This window comes from Vigna radiata, chromosome 5, assembly GCF_000741045.1.
Source record: "Vigna radiata var. radiata cultivar VC1973A chromosome 5, Vradiata_ver6, whole genome shotgun sequence".
NCBI classification, from domain to species: Eukaryota; Viridiplantae; Streptophyta; class Magnoliopsida; order Fabales; family Fabaceae; genus Vigna; species Vigna radiata.
Window position 1 is genome coordinate 23849320 of NC_028355.1, and position 27666 is coordinate 23876985.

A 27666-nucleotide genomic window follows, 5' to 3' on the forward strand; every position below is an offset into this window, starting at 1 on the left:
TCGATGCAATCACCTGCTCTATTGGAGTTCACAATTTGAGATTTTATCTTAGACCTGAAAAGATGGAGGAGACATAGCAAAGGTATCTCATCTATAGGCACATATAATATTCGTTTGATTCCCAACTTAAAAATTAAGAAATGGGGTTTAGGAAGCTTGATTCATGAAAAGCATCGACCAAACAGTTACGGTGTGACATTGATGAACTATTATATTAACAACTTGTAAAGATGCCAATTTAGGAGTGTTCCTGTGCAAGACACATTTCATTAACATGTTTATATCTGCTCAGTTACATATCCCTTCTGAATAATGGTATTCTTTTTCCTTGTACCCAATGAACTAATCTCAATAGAGGAAGGCACCAAAGACTGAAATGTACATAATCATGTAATGATAAAGTTTCATACTAGCGGCAGAACAAAACCAGATAGCTGGTATATTGTCGCTGTACTGCATTGCTTAAGTATCTTCCTTACACCCTTTTTGTTTCCTAACCAATTTGGTTCAATTAATTTCTAGTACTAATGACTCAACAAAATGACAAATAGTAGCACAAGTTCATACATTTATGAATGCTTAATTAATATATTGATATCAGAAAATAAAGATTCTGTCTTTTTTTCTTGTCATGTTCTAGGCAGACAAGTGCATAAACTCTCCTCCACATAATATTTTCTATTATGATGCATGCTCCACATTTGATACTTTGATTTTGCAAAGATGCCTTTTTTCTCAATAATATAATTGGGAAAATGAAATAATTTGGTGGATGAGAAGTCTAGGTGCATGGGAAGCATTGCCAGCATCTCAGACAACTCCGGTAAGATATTCCTCTTGTCTCCCTTGTGTAGAATAGCAATCTCCATAAGAAGAGGAAACTTAGATCCAAATAATAAAATATAATCGGATGATCATTATGTGAAGCTTCAGGAAAAACATTAACAAAAAATACCTTGACTCCCATAATGTGTTCGCTATATATACAGTAATACCAACCCTTAAAACTCAAGACTCAAGAGTTCAGAATAGACAAAACTACATCCTACTTCCTCCTAGGCCTTTTGTTTTCTGAAAAGAGAAAATGGAAATCAGTGTAACAAATGCAAAGAGTTCTGTTCACACTCCATGCAACAGCTTACACTCAGTCATCAGGAGAAGGAAAGGTGATGAAACTGTATTCACAATTAAGGGTGGAAAATACTTGGCAGTTGGAGAAACAAGTTGGAGAAGACAATCAAAAGGACCTTGAGAAATTTGAAAGGGCTAAAAAGTGAGTCTTCAGTTTTCCCATAAAAAAGGTGCCTTCTCAATGCTCAGTGTCTCAACAGAAGCAGAAGAAGTCACAGTGAGGTCATTAGAATCTTTGTTATTGTTTCTTTTTGACACAAAGCAACAACAAAAGCAGAACAACTGGTCATCCATCTCAAAACTGATGCAGCCTTGAAGAGTGGCTTGGACTCTAAAGAATCAACAGCCTCAGTCACAAGCCTCTACACACAGAGTATTTCTGTGATTTTTGTGAACTCAATGAATTCTGTCTCCCACTGTACATTAATGTCGATTAAGTTTCTTTTGCTAGAGAGAACATGTTTTAACTAAGGACTAAATTATAGTTATTTCACTTTTCTCTCTTTTCCCCTACTTTTTAGTACATTCCACATATTGTATTTCAATGTTTACTTCTAAAATAAGGGAAAGGAAAGAAAAGGGTTAAGCAGATAGTTTTCATTTGAAAACTTAACAATTTTATCAGCCTTCTTATTTTATACAAGAAGGAAATTGGAATGAATGGTCAAAGGCTAAGAGGAATAAGTCTTACTATTAGAAAACTGAAATCCACTGGTGATCCAAAGTCAAATTTCTGATGATTGTGCAAGACAGCAGATGATTAAATCAAAATTTTAATCTATGTACTGCACATGTTCTCAATTTTTAAAATTTAAGGACAATGGGAGAAAAAATGCTGATGATTGTGCAAGGCAGCAGAGGAATGGAAATAAATAACACATTAATATAACTCAATTACACATAATATAATTCAATTTTATTGCTCACCTTACAAAATTATGAGTCCCACTTCATTGAATTATGACCATCTACCACTAAGTATGACTGAAAATATAAATCTCAAAGACTTCACTTGTAAATTAGTAAAACAAAGAATTGAAAAATTAATAATTCTGAAGTGGATTGTGGCTCCAGTTTGTATCTTTCTTTTCTGTGGTGCGGTGGCGGTTTTGGCTTCTGAAACGATGAAAACATCTGTACAAGTAAAGAATGGTGTTTAATATTTTTATAGTAAGACAGTATTAGTCATGCATGTCTTTTACTTTGATTCTTTTAAAAGTTGGCTGTTACATCTTGCATAGGCTTAAAAAAAATTAATTTTTCTTTACAGGGAACAATGTTGAAACCTGGTGCGATAGGAAGTAGAATGCTGTATACAAAGGAAGGAATATATGAAAGAAAAAAACATATACATGAAATAACTAAAGCTGAAGGGCCCACATATTTTATATAGAAATATTACATAAACCTGAAAATTTTGGGTGACCTGACCACAGCATTACCTGTCTGGTTCCACCCACAACTTCTATGGTAAGTTAGAAACAGGAAAACAGAGGGAAAACAATGTAGATGAACAAGCTTGAGTTTGACTTTCACTTATTGTGGTTTTGTTTTAATGGACTACGCGTGCATTGAACCTCAAGAATCTTGCAAGTTGCTATGAATGGTATTATAGAATTTACAGAAAACAGCCTAAGGTTTATGGGCGGACCAAATATTCGTGTATATATGAATATCAATAATATATACATAGCCTATAAAAAATTGTTAAATGAGAATTGAGTCAAAAATACGAGTTGGATAGTTTCCATGCAAGTGAAAGAGCAAGTTGAGACAAAATACGAGTTGGATAGTTTCCATGGGGGAGACACTGTTATAATATTTATGTAATTAAGTCTACATCCAAATCTCGATTAGTTGGCCACACTGATTTGTTTAGGAAGAGATTCCTTATGTCTCAACAAACTGTAATATATATAGACCAGATGCCATTGGAAGGCTCATCAACTCTACATTCAAAATCAAGTCTTCTCATCTCTTTTTCTCTCTTGAGGAAAAATGGCATCCTCTCCCTTGAACCCAAAATCCCATTCTCATGGCCGCTCAAATAGCTTGCCCTCTAGATCACACCCTCTCATTCTAGAATGCAACGAGCACTTGGACGGCTTAAGGGCTTCCAAAGCAACCATCTTTTCCTCATTAGTTCTTTGCAAAAACATAAGATGCTTGCAAGATCTGATAGAGTGTGTTGAAAAATTGACCCATCTTCCCCTCACTCAAGATGTCCTTCTCCACGAGCGTGAAGAGAATTGGGTAGATGAGGTTTTGGATGGATCCTTAAGACTCTTAGATGTGTGTAGTGCCGCCAAAGATGCTTTACTGCACACAAAAGAATGCACGCGTGAGCTTCATTCCATGATAAGAAGGAAGAGAGGTGGTGAAGTGGAGTTGGCAGCAGAAGCTAAGAAATTCTTGACATCTAGAAAGGTGGTGAAAAAGGCCATCTCCAAAGCCTTGGCAAATTTGAACGGCACTTCAAAGAGTTGCAACATCTCATCCACCACAACAGACAAAGACCACCAAACAGTGTCTTTGATTACCTTATTACAAGACACGGAAGTGGCAACACTATCAACATTTCAGACACTGTTGCAATTTATCTCAGGGTCAACACAAGCAAAGTCAAACAGCTGGCTTTCAATTTCGAAGCTAATTCAGCCAAAGAGAGTGGGTTGCTCCCAAGTGGCAGATGAAAATGAATTTGCCCAAGTGGATGCAGCATTGCACTCCTTCGTATTTTCCAAGACATCCAAATTTGAAGAAACAAACANTCTACAAAGCCACTTNGAGAAAATGGAGTCCTGCATTCAAGACTTTGAAGAAGGACTCGAGTTTCTATTTAGGCGACTAATCAGAATAAGAGTATCCCTTCTTAATGTCCTTAACCACTAGTCCAACTTACCTCGGACTGAATTTTGTACTCATCCACATAGTTACATTTGTACATTCAAATCATACATGTATATGCCTACTGATATAATGAACTGAAAATCTTTCTGAATTTTTGTTGTTATCTCTTCAGTGGATCTTTTTTTGGGAACTTGAACATCAATTACATCATGACAACACCTTTTGCACTTATCCACCATAAAATTGCACTAAATGATTCTACTTAAGATCTCAAACATAAGAATTTTCTTCCAATGCGAGTTGATACAAGTGGTTAAAGATTTAGAGTTAACTCTCATCCTCCTAATGGATGCATGGGTTCTATTGCCATTGTTTTTAGTTTCTTGTTCTTTTTGGGGTCGAGATTACCGGACCTTTTTCATATTCACTATTTCTAGGGGGTCCTTCGAGATTCAGAATAGAGGGAATATATATAAGCATTTTTTTCGCAAAGAGAAAAAGAAAAAGATATTCGAGAATCTGAAGAGCATACAAATGATTGAAAAAAATATACACTTTTCTTTTATCACATTTATGTACTAGTGTGAGAATGGTTATAAACACATTTTGTTGAGTAGTGGCTTAAAATGTTGATAATGCATCTGAAAGGCATTCAATTCCAACTTCAATATCTTCGATGCACAACTCTAGATTTTTCGCATGGCTATGAAAATTGTCAGTTACTGAAGGCTTGACTTTGAACAAATGTGAAGCTTCAACACTGAGTCAAACCTTGCAAATTCATTAGTATAAGACACTTTAGAATCAGATGTCCTTCTTTAGCTGACTTTTGGGGCCAGTAATGAAGCATAACAGATTCTAACGAGTTCTTCTGCCTCTCCTAAGAAGCTAAAGATGGAAGAAGTATCCTTGTCCTTGATTGAAGAAGAAACTGTGAGCTTATTTTGTATTGCCTTCATGTTTTTTAAGGCCTTTCCAATTTCCTTTTTCATGTTCTTCCTGCATGCCATCTATTTTTGAACCTCAATTGTGAATCTAGTTTCAGCATCACTCCTCCTATCAACAATTGGCACAGGCATGTGCATGTTATCCTTCGATTGCAGCAAACAATCTTTAACAGTACTACAAATATGGAAGCAACTATTTTAGGAGTTGATAATAAGTCTGTTGTTGCAATTGCAAAGAACCTTGTTCAACATGGAAGAACAAAGCATATCAAGGTTAACTATCAAGCAATCAAGGAAGCAGAAAGATCAGATTAGAGCACTGCAGTTCTGAAGATCAATTAATAGATATAGTGACGAAGGCAAGTTCGAATTACATTGATAAAGACTTGGAATATTAAAGAAACATCTTAAAGAAGAGTGTTAGAATTGGAGAATATTCTGCCGTCCAAGCTCTTTGTCTTTTGCCTTTTCTGTTACCATCATATGTTACCAATTGAGTAAAGAAAAACACTTGTAAAATTTATTTTCATTTACTTTGATTTGATCACCTCCATTATTAGCATTTTAAGAGAATTAAACTATGATTTGAAAATGGGAAAGAGGGTGAGGCTAACTTCATATTCAGGTTGTTCATCTCTAGATGGCGATGTGTATGCAGTAGTCCCAGGTCATATCAAAATAAACTTAAGATTTTTAAAATACTACTGCATATTCACAATAAAATTAAGGTGTATTTTAGGGCAAAATAGGAAAACTAATATAAACTTAATATGCTTGTGATTCGATTTGGTTGAATTCAGTTCTGGAAATGGGAGCAAAAAACTGAATGTGATTGGATCTTCTGAACATTTATTCCATGAAAATATGTCACGAGTGCTGAAAGAAAGCAGATGTGTAATATATAAACAATATATTCAGTGATATATTTAGCATATCATCAACATAGCAAGTACATTATCTACAATTGTCCCCAGAACACCATTACAAAAATTTGATGCCTTCAGATACCTAAACTAGTGATTAAGAATGTTGAGAAGGGCAACTCTGATTTTAATCAAACGCCTAAACAGAGATTCGAGTCCTTCTTCAAGATCCTGTATACAGGTTCCCAAAGTCGCAAGCTTCTTCTGCAGATCATTAATATCGTTGGACTTGGTTGACATGTTTAATGCAAATAACTGCAATGCAGAATCCACTTTTGCAAACTCGTTATCATCTGCTACTTGTGCATATCCTACCCTTTTGCTTTGCATTAGCTTTGAAACTAAAGCCCAGCTGCTTCGTTTTGGTTGTGCTGATCCAGAAAAGAAATTCAGCAATGACTCAAATATGGAAAAAGTGATCACTTCAGCGTCCTTTAACAAGGTTACCAAAGCCATGGTTTGGTAATCTTTGTTAGTGAGGGCAAGGTTGCTTTTATTTGCATTACCCTTCAAATTCTCCAAGGCTTTGAATATGGCCTTTCGCACCACCTTCCTTGAGGTCAAGAATTTCTTAACCTCCACTGTGAGTTCAACTTCACCTCCTCTTCTTCTTCTTATAGTTGACTGCAGCTCACGGGTGCACTCCTTGGTGTGCAGAAGGGCATCTTTGGTTTCAGTACATGCATCAAGGAGCCTTAGAGATCCATCCAAGAGATCATCCACCCATTTCTCTTGCCGTTCCTGGACAAGTGCTTCTTGAGTTAGGGGCAATTGAACTAACTTTTCAATGCACTCATGCAAATCTAGAAGGCTAGTTAGATTTTGCCCCAGCAATGAAGAAGATACGGTTTCATAGGCACCTAACTTTGCTAAGTGTTCATTGCACTGAAGGATGAGAGGGTGTGGTTTAGAGGGTAAACTATTAGAACGAGCATGGTTATGGAATTTATGGGTCAATGAAGATGCTGCCATTTTTCTTCAACTAGACAAGAGGAGGGAGCTGGTATTAAATATGTGCAATTCAATGGCCAACTTGCCATCTTTCCTTGCCTGTTGATCAATATATATGGCTGTGAAGACACTAGGATTCTCATCTTAAAGTAAAACAAATAATTACAAACAGATCTAAAATGATATAGATATTATCAGAGATATGTTAATGTGATGTCCCCCCGCCTAATCTTTACAACTCATACCCTTTGTTTTATTAGTTTTTCCTCAAAGTTCTATAATCCCACTTGGATTTTGGTCCATGGTTTCCTTTGGTACACTGTTTCTTTATCAGAAGTTGCACGAGGACATTGACATTATCATGGAAATACAATTAAACTTTTGTCTTCTGTGAAGAATTATTTTATCCATGTTGAGGTATGCACGTGTAGACTATTTGAACTGCTAAAAGGAAAGCTCCATGCCTCTTGGTAATCAGCTTGAATTATTACTAATTAATATACAATCATTTGTCATTCTATCACTTCAATTTTGTCACTTTGTACTCTGGTGTGACGGTGGTTGACTTGAAAGTTTCATTGCTTTTTGGCTTCATTCATTTATACGGTGGCTTTGTACTCTATGACAGCAGATATGCCATGACAGAAATGAAGTTCCTTGTCTTCTGTTTACTGAGATGAGTATGACCATTGAAGCTGCATTGTCAGTTTAACTAAAATAACAATTTTATTTATTTTTTTAATTTATCTGCATAAATTATGGGTTGTGAAAATGAAAGTGATGGATTTTATGAACAAGATAGGCTCCATTCCATATCCTGATATAGATAGTGTTATTGCTGAAATATAATTTTAGTATAAACTGATAGTTGTGACGGTGTTAGTGTATTATAGACCTTGCTTTGCTGTCAGCATAAAATAGAAAGATATGATAAGGATGTGGATGTTGATTTGATTTGTCTCATAATAATAGGAAGAAACCATCACATCGTTCATTGAATTGAAGTTGTGATATTTGAGCCCACGAATGATAATGGAGAGCAGTTGATCAATCACAAAGCCACCAACCGAAGGGCAGAGGCAATTGTGATATCAGCCACGAGATGTTGTTCCAATGATTGATCCATACAACATGAAGCCTATAAACACCAAGATTTGAATTAGATCATAACACTTAAATTCAGATAAGAACATTTAACCTTTGCCTATTTTCAAAATGTATCATACTTCTTCTCTCCAAATTCTTCTGTTATTCTGTAACTTCTTTTGAATCTGAACTTGGAAATAACACAAAAGACAGAAGGAGACAAGGCTGGCATACATTGCAGATACTTGTGAGGGAAAGAAGAGAAAAATAAGGGAGTCTGCCAAATTAGGATTTCAAAGAATTTATTTACATAAAAGTCCTATTATGTTCAATTGATACTGTTAAATTATATCAGTAAATTTTGTGCTACTTAATTATGATAATCAAGATTACAGAAAAGTATTGTGATAAAGAAAAGCTTGTTGGTTTATTAAAAAAATAAAACTTAAAGAGTATGGATTTTATATGAAATTTAGTGTAAGGTCTTTCCTAATTTTTTTTTTGTGTTTTCTCTCATCATACACAATTTCTTCTTTGCAAAAAATAGTTTTGTTTTAGGTTTGGAATTTAAGTGAGTTTAAGTTTTAAATTTATTAAAAATGAAAAATTGAATATCATATAAAAAATAAAATTCATGAACTCAATTTTTTGAAATTTTGAATTGAAAATTACGTGAGTCTCTTGTGTGAATTGGACTTAAGTCAATATTTATATAATTTTTCTGTAATGAAATCTTTTTTCTGAAAAAATAAAAACACTTTGATGGTATCATGGACTAGTTCGACTCAAGGACTAGCTTATACTATTATAATAAAAATATTATCAACAACAACAGTATAAATAAATGTTACAAAAAAAATGTACTAACATAGAAAGTCTTTTATGGATTATGGATTAGGCCGAGTTACATTTACTTAATCTCTTCGTAATGAATTTTCCTTTTGGAAAGAAAAAAAAAATAACCTTCCTCCAATACTCAAATCTTTGTTTACAATTTTCTCAAATGTATTTTGAGAAGCATAGAAAAAATAATAACAACGCATTCATTTTAATTATTTTTTACTAAACCTTTTTATTTCGGGTGTCTTTTCTTGTGAAAGCTCAACAATAAATTCTGAGAAATTTTACTGTTAAGATTGTTCATTCAACCCTTATCCACCTCCGTCAATTTTGTAGATTTCTTAAATATTTATAGAAGTCTTTTAAATCTTACAAATTTGTTAAGTTTTTTAAATTTTTTTAGCTTTCTTAAGGTTCAAATTTATTTAAATATAAATTGCAAAAACTTAACCATAAATATCTTCTATAAAAATATCGTAAGTTCTAACTTTTATTTAGTTTTTTAAAATCCAATACATCCTCCCACATAACTAGTATTGGTGCCAAAAGGTTTTTTTAGTTTCATTCATCACAAGTAAGCGACACCCGTGTCTAAATCATCGTCAGGTGGGGTTAAATGAATTTTATAGTTAAAGGTAGTTCAAAGGAAAATTATGTTTATGATAATTTGCCTATGATGTTAGCCAATTCATAACAACAAATTTTCCATATGATTGTGGAAACTCTTAACAGATAGAAGCACAAGGCTTGTTGTGACAAAGGAGAGATAGCAAAACTCTGTCTGCCTCCAATGCGTTAATGTTTGATTGAGATAACTAGTTTCTTGTTGAATTAGAGAAACAACTTACAGTTTTTTTAAGTTGGAAATCTCTTTAAGGAGCTTCTTATTAAATATCTTGAAAGGTCTATGGAGTTTTCCTTTTCACATTCTTCTTCGATGACACAGTTACTGCCCTCAAATTCGATTGATATTTCATGTAGCAGGACATGTAGATGAATGTTTACCACTACATCATGTTGAACAATATTACTAAGTTAATTTATGAAGATTATCAAGTGATTGAATCTCTTTTGAGATTTGAAAATATAAACCGGCCCTTTTCAGGCTAGCTTTTAAGTAGAAACTAACATATCATGAATCAAACTAAAAAATACGAAACAGAATAACATGCCAGCAATGCCCAACGATAAAACATGAAAGCGTTGTGAAATATATAATTATCAAGGATGTAAAAGGAAATAAACGATGAATAAAGTAAACTGTCTGAAATGATTCAATCTAGCATAAGGTATGTCTCAAACTGGAAAACAAAATCAATTAGGCGGTGCATCAACACTACATCTAGGTGTTTGTAGCTCTAGTGTAAATCTGCTGACTTGCATGGGCAGACACCATCCTTATTGAACCTCTAGCCATCAATTCCCGTATAGCCTTCCTTGCAAGTGATCCATTAATCTGCAAGGTGCATACAAAATTATGAGAATCTTTTCTTCGCATAATACCTATAACCAAGAAATACATACATACATATACATACACATATATATACACATATTACACACACACACATATATACATATGATTACAAGCCACTGGTTAATATCATGAGTCTTAGGGCACTTCTGCCGGTGATAATGCACCACATTTCAATAAAAATGAGAAATTGCGACTGCAACTGTTAAGAAAAATTAAAGATCCTGGAATATAGAGAATGAAAAACGCTATATTTGAAGCTGTATGACCAATTACACAATTATGTTCGTGAAGATGCACAAGAAGAGAGAATTTGAGTTTCAGCTAATACCAATTTTTGTATTACAAATATCAAACGACAAATCCTTAGGTAATGGATATACCTCCTAACTAAATGACGAGTACCTAAGATTTACCAATTGCATAGGTTTTTAAATGATTATTGAATTCGAACATAATATTTGAAAACTTAATGTTCGGAAATTACCAATAACAGAGCAAAACGGTAGTTAGCAAATCTAGAAAAATATTAAAAAGACTATTGCAAGAAAACGCAGGCATACCCATGTTGCAGGAAGACTGTCAAACAGTTAACATAAAACAATTATCCAGAATTATTCCTCAAGAAACACATAAACACGAAATAACTAACAATAAATTCTAGGTTTAAAGCTTGAAACTCTATTCAATTGAAACGAAATATACGAAGAATCAAACTTCCAAAAATTGAAGTTGTATCTCCAACAATCAGTGGAGAAAACCCAATTAAAAACATACTAATACTAGACATGTATTTTAGACGATGCACGTCAGTCTAAGGATGCAGATCTCGTAGAAGACTACTTATAAAGGAACAGTTGCTACTTAATCTAACACTCACATTAAAATAGCTCCCGTCTTTCCCAATAAAACGACTACAAATACATAACATGCATAAAAATAATGAAAATGCCACAAACATAAAAGTTATTATCAACACAAGTAATCCTTTAACATAAGAATATAAAATAGGAAATTAAACAATTACCCTAAGACGATCAGAGAGAATAGATGGAGTAATAAGCTTGTATTTTGGTGCCTCGGAGAGGAGCTTGTCATAGGTACCCTGATCAAACAGCACCATGTTATTCACCTTTTCCTTTTGCTTTCCCTTGCTCCACTTCTGTTGCAACAAAAATCTAACATTAATATCACGCACCCATCCATCACACTAATATAGAATTACCAAATGGGCAAACCAAAAGAATTGGAACAAAATTAGAACTTGAACAAGAAACAAGAACCTTCTTCTTCTGCTTGCCACCGCCAGACTTGGCGGGCTTTGATGAAGGTGGGGGAGCCTTGTCCTTCTTTGGAGCCTGCAAGTACCATCAAATCAGAAACACGGACATTAGATTGCACCAACGAAAACATAATGATGAAATTAGCAGAGAAACTTGCCATGGATTTCGATCACAGACGACAGGAGCTCTGAGATTGGAGACGGCAGCGAAGTGAAGCAATCTAAATCACAAACCTAACTAGGGTTTTTAGTTGATGAGGTGTGATGGATAAAAAGAGCAAAATACTGAATACTACGTCGTTTTATGTGACTCATCTGGGCCATTTTGGTAATGGGCTCTCGTACCCACTAAGTTTTGCGTTACAGCAATTCATTGTTTACACTCCTCAATTTAATAAGTACCTCTCTTTTCTTATATATTTTTGAATGATCCGATTTTTTAAAATAAATAAATAAACGTTACTCTCCTAATTTTACGCTGCATATCTTCTTCCAAAAAATATTTTTTTAACTTTATTTCTTTTTTCTTTTAAAGATGTTATTAATTCGTTTGATTAAAATACTTCAAATATTCTATGAATGAATATTAAACAATTAAATATTAATTAACTATAATTTATATATTATTATAATCTACATGTCATTCCTTCAAATAATTATATATATATATATATATATATATATATATATATATATATATATATATATATATATATATATAACTTTACTCTTTCAAATCATACATCAATATTTTTGTTACTCATTTCATTCTTCAATATAGGCCATTGATTATTGTTATTCACACTTCTTAAAAAGTTATAAAAATTTTGTATCATTAAATTTAAGTTTAAATATGTTTTGTTATGAAGAAAAATTATAAATGGTCCATGATAAAAAAAAATATTCTGTTATTTTTAATTTTTTTGATGAAAAATATTTAAAAAGAAAAAGAAAAGTAATGTAGGCATGTTAGATCAGACATTAACACATATAAAAAAAGAAAAAAAAAATATAATGACACAAAACAAAATAAGTAACACAAATCAAGATATTTTCCCACAGAAGCTTTTCTTGACATTAAAAGAAATAATGCACGATATTCTATGTATAAAAATTATATAATAATATTATATCCATGGAAAACACGTCATATTGAAATCAATATAAATTATAATTTTCTGCCTTAAGTGAAGTTAGCAAAATTGAAATTGGTAGAATGCTGTCAGATAAAGGCTCCATTCACATTCAAGTTTGTTATAGAAGGATATAGGGTCTGTGTTGAGGTTATTTTTATCATTTATATGGGACTAATGGGCCTGGTATGTTAATATTTACTGTGATTTTACTTTCTATACCCCATAATTGTGTTGCATACTTCTCAACATTTAAAAATAACTCATTTATTTTCAGATTATATGTTGCTGAACAAGCTTTCGAAAATTTATATAATATTAAAATGATCTAGTCTAGATCGAATCTCCAGCCGAGTTGACAAAGACCAACAATAAAGCCGAGTTATACTAAATTAAATATTAGAGTTGAGTTATATCAAACTCTAACTTTTCCATACGATTAGAAAAACTTTAAAACTAAATTATAATTAATGTAAAATATTGAATTGATTTACAATTTAAAATATTTCAAAAACTAGTACAATTAAAAAATATATTTATTAATTAACTAAAATATTGTAATTGTTTCCGTTTATGGATTTAGATTAAGTCTTCTTTCATAAATAATTTCCAAGTTCTGAGCTTAGATCAGAGTTTTGTTTTTAACCTTCTCTTTACCGTCCAATCGAGTCGGATACATACAAAAAATACTTTGATATTAAAATTAATAATTATTCGAAAACTTCAACGTTAAACGAGTAATAAAAGTAACAAATTGAATATCAAATCTATATTTATAGATTTTGGGATTGAGTTTTTGATTAATATCAATTTAATTACGATCCAAATAGTAATAATTTCACATAGATTTGATATAATTATTTTTAGTGCTATAGTCCAATCAAATGATCCACAGACCATTTCATATGAAATCCAAAGAATTATTAACAGTTTAGTTCATTACTGATTGGATGATTATATTGTGTGATAATGGATTAAAATCTCAAATCACTTATAAAAAAAAAGATTTGTGATTAAAGTTTTTCAACCTACTTATTTGGTACACCAATAAAAGAATGGTTTATTAGTACTTAAGAAATCACGTTTAAATTGGGGGAGCTAAAATGAGAGTAAAGTTGAAAAGAAAATGTTTAAGTGATGTTCCGTTGGAAGCCGAAAGCCTTATATCGGTCCTTCATTATTGAGGGGGACCAACACAGTGCAAGTGAAGGCCTTTCATTTTAGAGAAATAAGAAACAAAGCAAAGCGAAAGTGGAAGTGAAGGCTTTTTTCTTAACGACTAAGAAATGAGTCGCTAAGCCTTCACTTTTAATTATTTGTTTTGTTTTCTATGTTAAGTCCAACTGTCATTGTCTTCGATTAGGTACTGCTACCTTATTCTTACTTTTTTTTTTAACCTAAGTTTTCTTTAAACAAAATCATTTAATATAAATCTTATGATTGAATAGCAGATAATATTAAATTCTGTGTTTTTCTTCTAACACGAATTTGTATAATTTAATAACTTTTTTTTTATAAAAAAAAGTAAGAATATAATTTTATGACTTTTTACACTAAAGTTTTAAGTCTATGATATTACATTCAGATATTTATTTTTATATATTGTTTGTATATACAGGTTAGACATAATTTTTCAATCAACCCATCACAATTTTTTATTTAATTTTCAAAAGTGCGTCTTAATTTCGCATGCCACTAATCACAGAGAAAAAGTAGAAAAAAAAAGAAGAAGCAGAAAATGGAATGGCAGATAAAGGTGAAAGCAATAACAACATATTGGGTCTAATTTCTTTTATTTTATTGAACAACTTTATTTGTTTTCTTTTTAAAGCTTTTATTTTTCTACCCACTTAGATTGGATTCTATAAATCAGAGTGAGTGCACCCATTTTAAAAAAATAAACAAAGAAAAGCCAAACCAGTTTTGAGTTATCACACACTTCCCAAGCAGATGCAATACACCAAATTCAGTAAAAAATTTAGTTCCCTCAATCTGTTTCCATGCATCCAATTCTAGAAAACGTTGGTGTCTCCATCAATATCCAGTGTCAGATGCATTCTCCCGACAAATCATCGGTCCCTTTTGATTGACCGAATCAATCGTTTGATCAACCAAATGAAGCTCCAAACAAACAAAACCGGAAAACCTCGGAAACATAATCGTTACCTCCGAAAGATCGCGAACGTGTTGCGTTACGCCGAGATGTGCGTTGTTCTTGTCTTGGTTTCGAGGCTCTCCATCAACCTACCATCCACTCTCAGAAACTCAACCGAGTATTTCCGCAACTTCATGGGCAGTCCTCGTTTTGTGTTTTTCCTCGGAAACGTCATAATCATAACGTTGTTCGCCCAATCTGGTCACTTTTCAAATCAGTCGTCGGATAAACCATCCCCAGAACCCGATCTGTATCTCGAGTTTCTCCAAAACAGCACCATCAAACCGAAACTGAAACTGATCGTTCACAGCAACACTCGTAAAGCAAAGGGTCAACAAATTGATCCCACCAAAACAGAGACAAGTTTGGAGATGGTGAATAAGGATTACAGAAGATGTCAATCGGACATCGTAGAGCGCGTGGTGGAGAATGAGAAACCCCCGCGCGTGTTGCAGAGGTGTGAGACTGAGAAAGTGATTGGCAACGTTGATTCCTACCCTGAAGATGGGATGAGCAACGACGACTTTCGTCGGAAGATTGAGGCTTTCATTGCTCGGCAACAGAGGCTACGAAAGCAAGAATAAAAGTGTTATTGTATATTGGTTCTACTATTGGGTGAAAAGTGAAAACTATACACAACCTAAATATGTGATGTATAGATAACATGTATGTAAGTAGAGCTTAAAGGAAACTCAGTACATTATTGTTTTCATCTTAAAATATATTGCATCTTAAAACAGATAATATTATTTTAGAAATTGGAAATGTATAATGAAATGATTGAAGATAAACGTGGTGACCTTAGTATGAAATTTAGGAAAGTGAAAAAAAGTAAATCCATGACACTAAGATTGTCATCATTTGAGGGTGATTAGGAAAAAGTAATTCAGCGGATTTTAGGATAATATTTTTTTTTTATTTGAATGAATTTGGAGGTAAACTAGAATAGATTTTGAACTAAATTTTTTTAATCTGTCATATAAACTAAATCCTATACCAATTCTCACAGACTGTACTTCAAAATTTACTCTTGTTTAACTTCAAATTCACTTAAATAAACAACAATAAAAATTATCTTCAAATTTAATGTATCACTTTTCTCTTATCACTTCCAAGTTAACAGATCCTAAAAGTAAGAGTGTAAGTGACAGAAAGTGAAGGTGCCACCACTGACTATGGATTTTTATTTTTAATTTCTCTTCTGTTTTGCTTTTAATTATTTAATGACAAATGTGGCAAGTAGGAGCCACCTAATTCATGCTTTATTTTTCGTGTGAAAATCCCACTTTTGATTCCTCCTTTATGTCTATGCTTAAGTATATACTATAATAGGTTATTTTTTTATATTAGTTTATTCAATTTTAAAAAATAGTTTAGTTACTTCATTGTCATAGTTATAAAATATTTTATAGTTTATTTTATATATTATCATTATTTTAATTTAATAAATAATATATTTCAATTTATGATATATAATATTAAATAATTGTGGTAAAAATAAAAAATTAATATTTACTTTTTTGTATTGTATTTTAAAAAATATTTTAAATTTTGAATACTATTTTTAAAGTATCTGAAGAGATATTTATATTATATTTGTTTTATAAATTTTTAATTAGATTTTATATTTTAATATTTTTTTAATAAATATTATGCTTATTTTATGATAATATTGTAATATATTGATATTTTGAGATAGTTATATGTTATATGTTTTAGAAACGTATTGTGGTTTTAAGATCATGATTATGCTGTATGTTTTTTTTTATTGTAATTTTAATTGTTTTGAATTCATAGTTAAATTTGTATGAAAACTTTAATATGGTTGGCTATGTTTATTAATTACAGTATATTTCTTATTTGTTTTTATGTTTAATTTAATAATAACGAATTAATGTACTAAAATGTGTGTTTTAGTTTACTAATTTACTTTTAGTATTGTTTTAATAAATAAATCAGAATATGTAAAATGTCAAAATAGTTTATTGCAAGAAAAAAAATTAATTAAGTTACAATTTGTCAAATTTTACATTTCAAACCGATAATCTTTAGTACTTAATTTAATTATAAATATATCAAATATTAATTCATTTTTATGTAAATAAATTATTACTTTGTATTAAGATGTAGGTTAAGAAAGAGATAATAACTTTTATAATTTTATTATTTAGTATTAATTAAAATATAGATGATGTTGATCTTTGTTTTAAAGCTGTATGTACGTACAAGTGATGATGTTTGATTGTGTTTTTTTTAGGTTAGTAAATGTATATTTCATTAAAAGAGATTTAGTGGTTGAAAAAATATTTTTAAATTTATAATTAAGTTTTAAATAGAATTAAGATGAAAAATGATTTATAAATATAGAAAGTTAATATGTATTTATAAAATGTAGAATAGATTAGTTAAAAATACAAAACGATAGATCGTATACAAAAATATATAATGGATCTTTCAAAAATATTAAGGATAGAGTATGTAAAAATATATAGAATAAACTAGTGAAAAAAACTATGCATAAACCACACAGAAAATGTAAATTATGTAAAAATACAAAGAATAAACTATATAAAAAAATGTAAATAATAAATTATTTTATAAATACACAAATTAGATGATCCACAAAAAATATAAGGAATAAACGATTTAAAAATACATAACTCCCTATATTCTTATTAAGAATGTTTGTAGAATTACATATTACTTTTCTTTCAAATATGTTTTAACAATAAAAGTTTTACAGATAAGTACTTAACTTTATTTTAATAATAAGATTTTATACTTAAATAATATTTTTTTTTTTATGTTTATCCGAAATTGGTTGATCTATTTAAGGTTAAAAGCTCTTTTTGGTCCCAGTTTTGGTTGGGAAAATTCGAAATGGTCCCCATGTTTTTTTTTTGTGTTCAATTTAGTTCCAAAGAAAGTATTTGGTGTTCAATTAAGTCCTTTTCACTAACTCCGTCTAAATTGATAATTGTGAGATGTCCAAACGTGCAATTAGAGGGTGAACTGTCATTTATGTTCTGACGTGGACTAGACCAGTCATCATCATAGGGACCATATTTGAAAATAATTAACAGAAATGGGGACTAGATTGAACAACTTTCAATGACACATCACCCTTGACACGTCATCATCATCTCCTACCTCCAGAAACCCTAATTTCCCCTTACACAAAAACCCTAGCCATCACCTAACCCTAACCACCACCGCCACGGTCACGACCAACCACCATCTTCTCACCTCCATCATTTTCTCTGTCCAACAACCACCCAAAAACACCACCCATGGCCACCTACCAGCACCTTCATTGGCGCCACCCGTGCATCCAACAACAACCACCACGAAACCCATTATCGCGAATCAAATGAACCCAAAACGAAAAACCCCAAGTTCAGAAACCCTAACATTCCCAATTTGAACCCTCATCCCCCACTTCGCAAAACCCATACCTGCAAGGAAGAACAAAATCCCTAACCACTCGCAAAACAGAGAAGAACCAAGAATTCCCCAAATCAATTTTGAAACGAAAATCATACATTCCAATTTACAAAAATCAGATAACACAACAAAAACCCCCAAATCGAAACCCTCAATCGCTATGGTGGCAGCGCGAACTGGGAAGAAGATGATGGTGAAGGCGCGCGATGAAGATGGTGGTGCGTGGAGGTGGTCGCAGCCGCGTCATGGTAATGGTCTTCTGGGTTTCGTTTGTAGGTATGTGGTGATTGCGATGGTGGTCTGAGGGTTTAGGTGTGGCGGCGCTAGGGTTAGATTTTTAGAAAGAAAGTAGGGTTTCTATTTTTGGTTGGGCTGAAGGTTGAAGAAGATGGTGATGTGGCTCTTTGTTTTGTAATGAATGAAAGTTGTTCAATCTAGTCCCCATTTCTGTTAATTATTTTCAAATATGGTCCTTATGATGATGACTGGTCTAGTCCACGTCAGAACATAAATGACAGTTCACCCTCTAATTGCACGTTTGGACATCTCACCGTTATTAATTTAGACGGAGTTAGTGAAAAGGACTTAATTGAACACCAAATACGTTCTTTGGGACTAAATTGAACACAAAAAAAAACATGGGGACCATTTCGAATTTTCCCAACCAAAACTGGAACCAAAAAGAGCTTTTAACCATCTATTTAATTATGAATTGATAATTGATTATAAGCATTTTATAATCGATTTCAGTCATTGAAAATTAATAGTGATCTTGCATCATAATAACTTTAGTGTAATTGATTATTACAACTCGTAATCGATTACATTATACGTGCACTCCCTGCAACGTATACTATATATAAGCTTGATAAACGAGATAGAAAATGAACGTAAACATGTCAGGTGAAGTTTGGATACTAAGCTTAAATTATGTCGCAACGTAGAAAAAGCAAGAAAAACTTGAAATATATAGGTTGAGAGAGCCATCGGTAGAAGCACATGATGTTTCACTCACTCATTATTCTGTGTCACTTTTTTGTGATGAACATGACCAGATAAGTATACTCTAATTTTTGTTCCTCCAACAGTTTGCCAACTTTCTTTCGGAATCTAAGGAATAATTCATCGATTATACCTTCTCCAAACCGTGAAGTCAGAAAAGGTTCAGTAGTAGCTCTCACGTATTTGGCTATGAAATTGGCTCTGACATTTACATCTAAAGCCAAATCACCGTTACCATTTTCTTTCAAGCCTTCATCCCATCTCGACTTGAATGTCTCCAACTTTTGAAGAGTAAAACACCCTTCTGCATCAATCAATTGCTTAACTTCATTAGCAGTAGGACCATATCTTGGCATATTAACGGACTCCAACTTTCCCTCTTCAATCAAACTCTGCATTGCATAGTATGAACACTTCATAAAGTTATGATTCCATGAAAATTATAAGAAACCACAGGTTGTAGATTGTACCTCCAAAACCATGTCATTCAGAACCAAACCAATTAACCCCCAAGGAGTGATTATGTCGGAAGTTTCATCTCTGCCAACAAATGTTAGAACCATACCACCACCATGCACTAGTTCCTCCGCTCGTGATTTTAGAAACAGATTGAAATCTTCACTGAACTGATCGAGGTAAGCTTGGTACACCGTGCATGGGCTCGTGTTAGTGAAGTAAATGTTTTCCTTGTTAATCAATCCTTTCGGAGCCTGTTGCCAAATCAAACATTGTAAAACAAATACTAAATAAAAGTCTGTGTATGTGGATGAATTATTTGTTCGTATTAATAATTGAAGATGATAACCTGAGAGAGCCAATGGAGACTGGTGGAAGAGTGAAAAAAGTGCATGGAATTGGTCGGGAAGAGTCTCCCATAAAAGCTTCCGGGCGTTGCATTGACGAAACATGCACCAAATCCCTCTCCCTTTTCTTCTCGTAGCCTCTCGTAGAAGCAAGGTAGGGCCTCAAAGATGTTGTTGAAATCGTTTTGAAATTGATCGTTGAGGTAAATTTGGAATGTGATGGGTGGCTCACGGTTATAGCTGCGACTGATGTTGTGAACAACATCGATAATATCATACGCCACCTGAAGTGCATTTGGTCCCGAAGAACAACCCAGATCAGCCACTCTGAAACAGCTCGGGACAGAGTTGCAGTACAGGGACTTCATACTTTCTTCGAGGATGGGTTTCACTTTTGATATCATCTTACTCTGCACGAAACTAATGAAATTAAAAAAAAAAAAAAAAAAAAAAAAAAAAAAAAAAAAAAAACTAAGGAACGACGATGATAGTATTGTGTAGGCAAAATATATAGTTAGATAGTATGGGTACTTGAAAGGAGGAATTGTTTGCATAGCTTGCTTCTCCAGCTCCACCATTAGCGAAAATAAATTGAACTGTTTCCATTGCTACACAGTGTGGCAAGGTGAAGATGAAAGCGTGGGTGAGTAATGATTTCGTTCGACAGTGATGAACTTGGTTCCTGGATCGCCTTTTAAACAGCCGGAGGCTTTCAAGTGCAACATTACAGTCCAAAAGTTCTTACGTCACCACATACGTAAGAAAAAATATCCACATTCGCATACACAGCTTACTTCTCTCAATTTCTTTGAATCACGAAGTTGACCTTCTCTAACAGTGAAATATGCATCCTAATATAATTTTTAGTCATCTATATTTATAAAGATTTATTTTTATTTTTAAATTCGAGTTAATGTTGTGCTACCTAAGTTCCAACTTATTTTCAATTTTAACATTTGTAATTTGCTCCAAAATAATTGATGGTATGCTCACTTAAAACGAAAGTAGTTCGAACTGATCGTTTGTTTATGATGACTTGCATTTAATAGATGAGATGGCATGGAAAATAAGAATATTTGGTAAGCTTATATTCAGAAAGATGTTAAGATGAATGACAATTCAAAAAGAAAACGACTGCCTCATATTCCAATGGTGACTTTGATAGATTGCAAATACTTGTATGTTATAGTTCAAAATATTTATAAAATTACACAAAAAATTATAATTATGACTAGGTATTTGATTATTATATATGTGTATTACTAATTAATTTTTCAAAACCCATGTGCGACCAAGATCCAGACTACTATTTTAAATAAAAAGGGACATTAGATATCATCACAGTATAAATTGTCTTCAGGGACCTTCACCGAAAATATAACCGAGACGTTTGAAGAAAAAAATACTCATACTAGGCTCGTTTGATCTTAAGCTAAATCATTTTTAATATATCAATAAATTTTACTATACCTGTTCAAAATAAGTCGTCAAAATATTTTCACAACGTATATAGTTAAATTTATGACAAAGCTATTAAAAAAAAAAAAACAAAACTTGTTGAATAGCACTGAAGCTGCTTGTCCAAAAGTTCGAATATTAAAACAGAAAAATGTTTATCTAAAACATCGAGAAATCGATCCCTCAAAATTATAATGGAGCGTGTACATTGGAAAGGATGGAAATTGAAATTAATCTAAATCACCTTACAGTCGTAACACATGGACCCAACCGATTCCCACAAATATATGAACTAAGTACGTGTCTACGAGATCATCTTTAGTAGTACACAATTTTAACATAATCTTCCTATCGTTGTGCCTGAAACACAGGAGAAGAACACAAGGAATCACATCCATGAAAAGCAAATAAAAGGCCAGATAAGAAAATGCGAAAGCAGTGTGACTAATGTCCATTAAAAGAATGAAGTACATATATATACATCCAAAGGTTAATAAAATTCTCTGAAAAACAGCTACATTACAGAGCAAGATATGTGCATTGAAATTGGCGTCAAATTATTTTTTGTTTCGTAACTATTCAAGTTATGTAAAGCCAACTCTAACTACATCATTAAGTTAAAACTTGTTCAAAAGAATCCAAAACAAAATTTTGAAACTACTGCGTAATAATTTAAATCAAAATTCTATTTTATTTTCTCACTTCCTTTTAATTTAAGGATTCTGCAGTGCTGGATTATTGAAATTGGACTCTGATACAGGTCATGGAAGGGAATTACTTTTGCACTATCCTTACATGTTAGTTGAATCATCCTTTTTCACGCGACTTTTAGAAATTTTGTTCCGTTATACTTATACAAAGGTGATGCAAAATAGCATTAAGATTTTAAATAAATTCAAAATCATGTAGATTTACAAAACTAGCTATAAAACCTAAACGGTACTGAACCTGCCATTTAGCTTGCCAACAAGGTGTTGACAATAAATTAAGAGCTATCTTGCAGACCACCTCAGCATCATGCTACCATGGTTCTACTACTGATCATAGGCCAAAGAAAGCACCAAATAACATTCTATTGAAACCCTTTTATATAAATAATAATGGTAACAGAAACCAGTAAAGTTCTGTATAAAAACTAAAACCAAAAGCAAGTACTTGCCTCAATTAAAAAAGCAGAAACAGCCTGAAAGTGAGAAACCCCACACTTTTAGACAGCCAGCTTCATATCAATCTTCTGGTGAGGATCATAGCCTGTGAGCTTGAAATCAGCAGCCACAAAAGAATCTATATCTTTCTTCTTTGGATTTATTTTCAAAGTCTGCTTGAAAGTACATTAAAGGAGTCAACAAGGAAAAAGTGTCAAAAGACAAACTAAAAGAAGTGTTAAAGAATAGACATACTGGAAAGGGTTTTGGAAGGTTATGGAGCTGCTCCTGCAAAGGCCTCACATGATTGCGATAAACATGTGAATCCCCAATAACATGGATAAAATCACCTGGAATTAGATCTGAGAAAAAGCCAAGTCACAGTAAAAGGGTTAGTTATTTTACATAATCACCTTTTAAGTTGCACTTTTTCTCTAGTGATATTATCAAAACCAATAAGCTTGTAAACCCTAAACCTACGTACACCCGAAAAATTCGAATACAGATAGAATACCAACAAGAAAAACAAAAACTTTGGCCTCTATTATGCAAAAATTTTCTCATTTACTATAATGGAAATGTCCACACACAACTAAAGTCCAACAAAATTGATATATAAAAGACATATTAAGTCTAAACAAACCACCTGAGCTAAACTTCTAGTGCCGATTCTAGCAAACAGGAAAAAAAAAAAGACTTTCCCAGCCAGAGCATAACATCTAATCTTTGAGAACCACACAACCTATTACCTAGCTTAAAGTCAAACAACCAAATAAAATGGTATACACATCATCACTAATTACACCCACGAAACCTGAAAACATTTTATCAATTGACTACATATTTAGGTCTACAACGAATGCTTTGACAATTTACATACCACAAACATGAGAAATCATGCATGTCAGTAGGGCATAAGATGCAATATTAAATGGAACGCCCAGGCCCATGTCAGCAGATCGCTGATACATTTGACATGATAACTCCCCATGTGCTACATAAAACTGCAGAAGTTAAAATTACAAATATCAATATATGTGAGGGGACAGTTTTCAAAGAAAAACCTAATGAATTAAGTTGCAGACCTGTGCAAACATGTGGCAAGGTGGAAGTGCCATTAATTTAATATCAGCTGGATTCCATGCAGAGAGAATGATTCGCCGATCATCAGGATTATGCTTTATCTTGTTAATAACATCCAAAAGTTGATCAAACCCTTGGCCGGAGTAGTCAGCATGCATGTCAGTGTATCTATAAAAGGTAAGACAGGGACTAAATGTTTCAGCAAATTACAAATAAAACAATCTATTGTAAAATCTGATCAACCCCTTGGCTGTAGTAATCAGGATGCATATCAGTGTATCTATTAAAGGTCAGACGGCAACTAAATGTTTGAGCAAATTCCAAATAAAACAATCTATTGTATTACATACAGAAAAAAAAAAAAAAAAAGTATAATTCCCCTACCTGGCACCAAAGTGCCTCCATTGAAACCCATAAACAGGTCCCAAGTCACCCTCCTCCCTCTCTGTCAAACCAACACTATAATAAAACATGTACAGCCAATTACTAACTGCAATACAAAGGAAAAATGCACAATTTGTACTTCAAAGGTAAAACATATAATCATGCTTGCCCATCAAGGTATTCTCTGGATGCATTGCCATCCCATATATGAATGTTTTTTTCCTGTAGCACCTGCCAAATATACCTTGTTTTCAGATCGAAGATCATACAAATAAAATCTACCATACCAGTAAAAGATTTCCAGTTAACTAAAATATAAAGCGCTTGATGCATGTGACATACTATGAATGAAAGTTTAGTCCGTAACCCTTTATCCCTATGACTCTATTAAAGAATCAGCAAATGCTTAGCAAGCGAAAATTGTGTTATTATCAAACCCTGCCTACCCTGAGGGATAATAAATTAGTGATTTCATTAAAATAAATTAGCACACATAATTTCTAAATAATTCTCTACAAGGTGGGTAGAAAAATCTCAAGAAAAATAAGGTTTGGTAGTGCTCATAGAGATGAATGTCAATTCAGGTACGTAGACATAACTAATTATTCTATAATTGCAATGTTTTCACATGTTATACTCTGTATCTATGAATATTGTTTTCAAAATTTCAACACTAAAAAAAGAATGCAATCATATTTATAAGTTCAATATATTATAGAAATAAATAATACAAGGAATGAGTTAGCTTAGAAGCACCTGAGCTTTCCACATTATTACATCTATTATTCAAATCCAAGCTCAAATGTTATAAGATACACCAACTTAATGTTCCCCAATAGTTGGCTAATATCAGCTTCTTTGTGCCCAACTAAGGATAGGTGAGGATTCATGTGTGTATGGACAATATTGGCAGAAGATATTGTTACCTTGGCATTTGTTGAGCCACTGATAAACCAAAGAAGCTCTTCAACAACCCCTCGCCAAAATACTTTCTACAATCAATTGAAGAAATCATGTCAAATTTTCTATCAAAGTTTACAACTAGATATTCTCCTTCCAAAGAAAACATCCAAATTAGTATACACAATATAATAATTAAACCAAAGTAAAAAAAGAAAACAGTTCACACTAAAAACAGATTCTTTTACACAGTAAATCAAATGTGCCTTAAACCATAATCTCTACCACATGCCTTAGTTGTTAGAAGAGGAAAGGTTCTGCGCAAATTGAATCTCATCTGTGGAAAAAGACAAAGTCAGCATATAAACTACAACAACCCTCAATATACCAATAAAAACGTTACCTGGCTACCAAATTTTGACAAGGTACCAGTCCCTGTCCTATCACCCTTTATTGTACCTTCAGAAATTATGTCTTGAACCAGCTTAAGATACATATTCTCCTCATGTCTCTCAAAAATCATTTTAGGAAGAAAAGAAAAATCCTTGACCTCAAATTTTATGGAATCAGAATTCTTATCAATAAATGGATCAATATTCTGATTCAGGGACACAACAGGAGAACTCCTTACACGCACGTAACTGATGAAAGAATGGCGTATGTTGTTTTCCATCTTAGGAAAGGATGAGTACCATGGCCGAAATATAGTGAAATCAACTGAAGGCATAAAAGTGTCGCACTCAATGTTTGACTGAATTTCTGTTAAGTGGATAGCTTCACATCCAGGTGCATTGAGAGCCTCTCTGTACATGGCAATTATCAGCTATAACAGAGCTTCACATGAAAAGGAAAGAGCAGAGCAGATGAAGAAAAGTACATTTTAAAACAAAGAAGTACCTAAATATTTGACCACCTCCAATAACAAATACTTTTTCAATTGACAGAGAGTAAGGAGAAGAAGCTAATAGTTCCAGTGCAGAATTAATACTTCCACATATAACAACATTCTCTGCCGTTGCAATATCAAAGCTGCCTGAGCGAGTAAGAACAACGTTAAGGCGACCAGAAAGAGGCCTGTACTGAAGAGGGATACTCTCCCATGTTTTCCTTCCCATTACAATGGCATTCTTCTTTCCAGGATCAGATGTTTTCTCAGTGATCTCCTTAAAAAATTTGAGATCAGTAGGCAACCTCCAGGGTAACTTCCCATCCTTGCCAATGCCCCAATCTTGGGTGGCAGCCACTACCACTTGGTATGTCCTTTGCTGATTAGGTTGAGGATTGACATTGCCATTGCTGTCTCCATTGGAGATGACAGAAAAATCACTGGCCATTACAGAACTCAAACGCCGACAGAACCTTAAAGATGGTTTCTGAAAACAAGAACTGCACAACCAACTCCTTTGGAAGTGCAGCGGAATCTGAAACCAAATGAGGTAGTAGACCATAATTAAAGAAGGTATATAAATGAAACCAGCCACGCGCAAAGTAACACATTAAGATGAAGGGGATATAGCATACCGTTAGAGAAAAAAAAAAATGAGCAGGAAGTTATGCAACTAAGTCCTAGGTTGCCTAAGAAGAACTAATTACTGGAGAGAGGAGAGGGAGCATAACCCCATATTTCGGCAACAACTGCTGCAGCTAATGCGTGAAGAAGTAGACTTCACAGCAAAATGAAAATACACTCCAAGACTCGGTAATGAAATTTGGAACCCACCCAACCATTAATAAGCAATTCCCCGAAATATGTCCCCTACAACCAAATCAAACCCGCACTGATAGAATATAACAGCGCAAGAGGCACATAAAAAGTTCAACCATCTTCTACGAAATGCACAACGAAAAGTGGTGAACTTCCGAAACAAAACCAAAATAACCATCCAACACATATGAACTAAACAGACAACACATGCAACATAATATTCACACAAACACATACACACACAAAAAGCAACAGCAGAAAACATAGAATGTGAAGAAGGAACTGACCGATGTGAAGGCGAAGCGCGAAATTTTGGAAGAATAATGACCTAATAAGTAAAAGTTGGTGCAAAAGTCCACGAAACTTTTGAAGTCAAGAACAATGTAAATCCAAACAGAAAGAATAATAAGGTCATGAGATAATAAAATGAAGATTTAAAGAAGAAAAAAGGTGAGAGCAATGGAAGCAACAAGCAGCAGCAAAAGCGAATAAGATGACAGAAACCGCTTTCGGAGAAATGGATTTTTCAGAAAAATCTGTCACAGCGGACTGATAGGCCCGTATGATCCGCCTTCTAAACGAGGAAACCCGCCCTCCTCACTGGGAATAAAATACCAAACTAACGGTTGCCCATCTGCACCTCCCCTTTTTCTTTTTACACCCCCATTTTTTTAAAGTACCCTTTTGGTTTCTTATGAAGTTTAGACGCATTTGTGGTATTAAACTTCTTGCCATAAGAAATTATAGGAGGCATTTACCTTCTCACCTTTCTGATTAACCAAAGAAAATAAACTTTCACATTCAACAAATGAAAAAAAAATTAATTCTGGATTAATTAATTTTAAAAAAATAATTTTAAATTTTAAAATTCAAAATTTAAAAATAAGAAAGTTAATTTCAAATTATGTAACTCGTAAAATGATAGAAGAAATTGGCTGGCCACTTTGATTGAAAAAATAACTCCTGTTGT

At 33.0% G+C, this 27666-nt stretch overlaps 6 protein-coding genes across 10 annotated transcripts; 2 read left to right on the forward strand and 4 right to left on the reverse strand.

The window, feature by feature from the left end:
• Window positions 1-2780: 2780 nt before the first annotated feature.
• On the forward strand, window positions 2781-4164 carry LOC106761803. The gene has a single exon (XM_014645371.2). It carries the CDS (start codon window positions 3130-3132, stop codon window positions 4021-4023), a length of 894 nt encoding a protein of 297 aa, XP_014500857.1. The 5' UTR covers window positions 2781-3129; the 3' UTR covers window positions 4024-4164.
• A 1644-nt stretch (window positions 4165-5808) lies between these two features.
• LOC106761611 lies at window positions 5809-7057 on the reverse strand. The gene has a single exon (XM_014645179.2). It carries the CDS (start codon window positions 6821-6823, stop codon window positions 5942-5944), a length of 882 nt encoding a protein of 293 aa, XP_014500665.1. The 5' UTR covers window positions 6824-7057; the 3' UTR covers window positions 5809-5941.
• Window positions 7058-9916: 2859 nt separating this feature from the next.
• LOC106760998 (40S ribosomal protein S25) lies at window positions 9917-11784 on the reverse strand. The gene is made up of 4 exons (XM_014644462.2): window positions 11643-11784; window positions 11486-11560; window positions 11230-11364; window positions 9917-10184 (listed from the first exon to the last, which is right to left on the reverse strand). The coding sequence occupies exons 1-4, from the start codon at window positions 11643-11645 to the stop codon at window positions 10071-10073; spliced, it is 327 nt and encodes a 108-aa protein (XP_014499948.1). The 5' UTR covers window positions 11646-11784; the 3' UTR covers window positions 9917-10070.
• A 2985-nt stretch (window positions 11785-14769) lies between these two features.
• Window positions 14770-15492, forward strand: LOC106761335. The gene has a single exon (XM_014644875.2). It carries the CDS (start codon window positions 14820-14822, stop codon window positions 15354-15356), a length of 537 nt encoding a protein of 178 aa, XP_014500361.2. The 5' UTR covers window positions 14770-14819; the 3' UTR covers window positions 15357-15492.
• A 3501-nt stretch (window positions 15493-18993) lies between these two features.
• LOC106761607 (7-methylxanthosine synthase 1) lies at window positions 18994-20708 on the reverse strand. Of its 2 annotated transcripts, none has more exons than XM_014645174.2 (4): window positions 20553-20708; window positions 20024-20431; window positions 19689-19928; window positions 18994-19610 (listed from the first exon to the last, which is right to left on the reverse strand). In XM_014645174.2, the coding sequence occupies exons 1-4, from the start codon at window positions 20625-20627 to the stop codon at window positions 19245-19247; spliced, it is 1089 nt and encodes a 362-aa protein (XP_014500660.1). In that variant the 5' UTR covers window positions 20628-20708; the 3' UTR covers window positions 18994-19244. The 2 variants fall into 2 exon arrangements, with proteins under 2 accessions (XP_014500660.1, XP_014500661.1); XM_014645175.2 differs by having other exon boundaries at window positions 20024-20441.
• An 849-nt stretch (window positions 20709-21557) lies between these two features.
• On the reverse strand, window positions 21558-27262 carry LOC106762733 (bifunctional dihydrofolate reductase-thymidylate synthase). 4 transcript variants are annotated; one of them, XR_001375835.2, is made up of 13 exons: window positions 26984-27255; window positions 25889-26412; window positions 25395-25794; window positions 25284-25328; window positions 25018-25083; window positions 24261-24322; window positions 24092-24166; window positions 23710-23875; window positions 23505-23628; window positions 22880-22986; window positions 22639-22797; window positions 22428-22513; window positions 21558-21839 (listed from the first exon to the last, which is right to left on the reverse strand). XR_001375835.2 is itself a non-coding variant. In XM_014646776.2 (12 exons), exons 2-11 carry the CDS (start codon window positions 26323-26325, stop codon window positions 22687-22689), a joined length of 1593 nt encoding a protein of 530 aa, XP_014502262.1. In that variant the 5' UTR covers window positions 26326-26412; window positions 26984-27255; the 3' UTR covers window positions 21558-21839; window positions 22639-22686. The 4 variants fall into 4 exon arrangements, 2 of the variants coding, with proteins under 2 accessions (XP_014502262.1, XP_022636788.1); XR_001375834.2 differs by having other exon boundaries at window positions 22428-22516; XM_014646776.2 differs by lacking the exon at window positions 22428-22513.
• Between the last annotated feature and the right edge of the window lie 404 nt (window positions 27263-27666).

What these genes read in the sequence shown, in the direction of transcription:
- LOC106761611 (XM_014645179.2), bottom strand. Translation starts at nt 6,823, where the DNA reads ATGGCAGCATCTTCATTGACCCATAAATTCCATAACCATGCTCGTTCT.
- LOC106760998 (XM_014644462.2), bottom strand. An exon ending in GTGGCAAGCAGAAGAAGAAG is followed by an intron (nt 11,365 to 11,485) that starts GTTCTTGTTTCT and finishes TTGTTGCAACAG; the next exon opens with AAGTGGAGCAAGGGAAAGCA. An exon ending in TTCTCTCTGATCGTCTTAGG is followed by an intron (nt 10,185 to 11,229) that starts GTAATTGTTTAA and finishes TGCACCTTGCAG; the next exon opens with ATTAATGGATCACTTGCAAG.
- LOC106761335 (XM_014644875.2), top strand. Translation starts at nt 14,820, where the DNA reads ATGTGCGTTGTTCTTGTCTTGGTTTCGAGGCTCTCCATCAACCTACCA.
- LOC106761607 (XM_014645174.2), bottom strand. Translation starts at nt 20,627, where the DNA reads ATGGAAACAGTTCAATTTATTTTCGCTAATGGTGGAGCTGGAGAAGCA. An exon ending in CAAACAATTCCTCCTTTCAA is followed by an intron (nt 20,432 to 20,552) that starts GTACCCATACTA and finishes AGTTTCGTGCAG; the next exon opens with AGTAAGATGATATCAAAAGT. An exon ending in TGAATGACATGGTTTTGGAG is followed by an intron (nt 19,611 to 19,688) that starts GTACAATCTACA and finishes TATGCAATGCAG; the next exon opens with AGTTTGATTGAAGAGGGAAA.
- LOC106762733 (XM_014646776.2), bottom strand. Translation starts at nt 26,325, where the DNA reads ATGGCCAGTGATTTTTCTGTCATCTCCAATGGAGACAGCAATGGCAAT. An exon ending in GTGGCTCAACAAATGCCAAG is followed by an intron (nt 24,323 to 25,017) that starts GTAACAATATCT and finishes TATATTTGGCAG; the next exon opens with GTGCTACAGGAAAAAAACAT. An exon ending in CATGATTTCTCATGTTTGTG is followed by an intron (nt 22,987 to 23,504) that starts GTATGTAAATTG and finishes GCTTTTTCTCAG; the next exon opens with ATCTAATTCCAGGTGATTTT.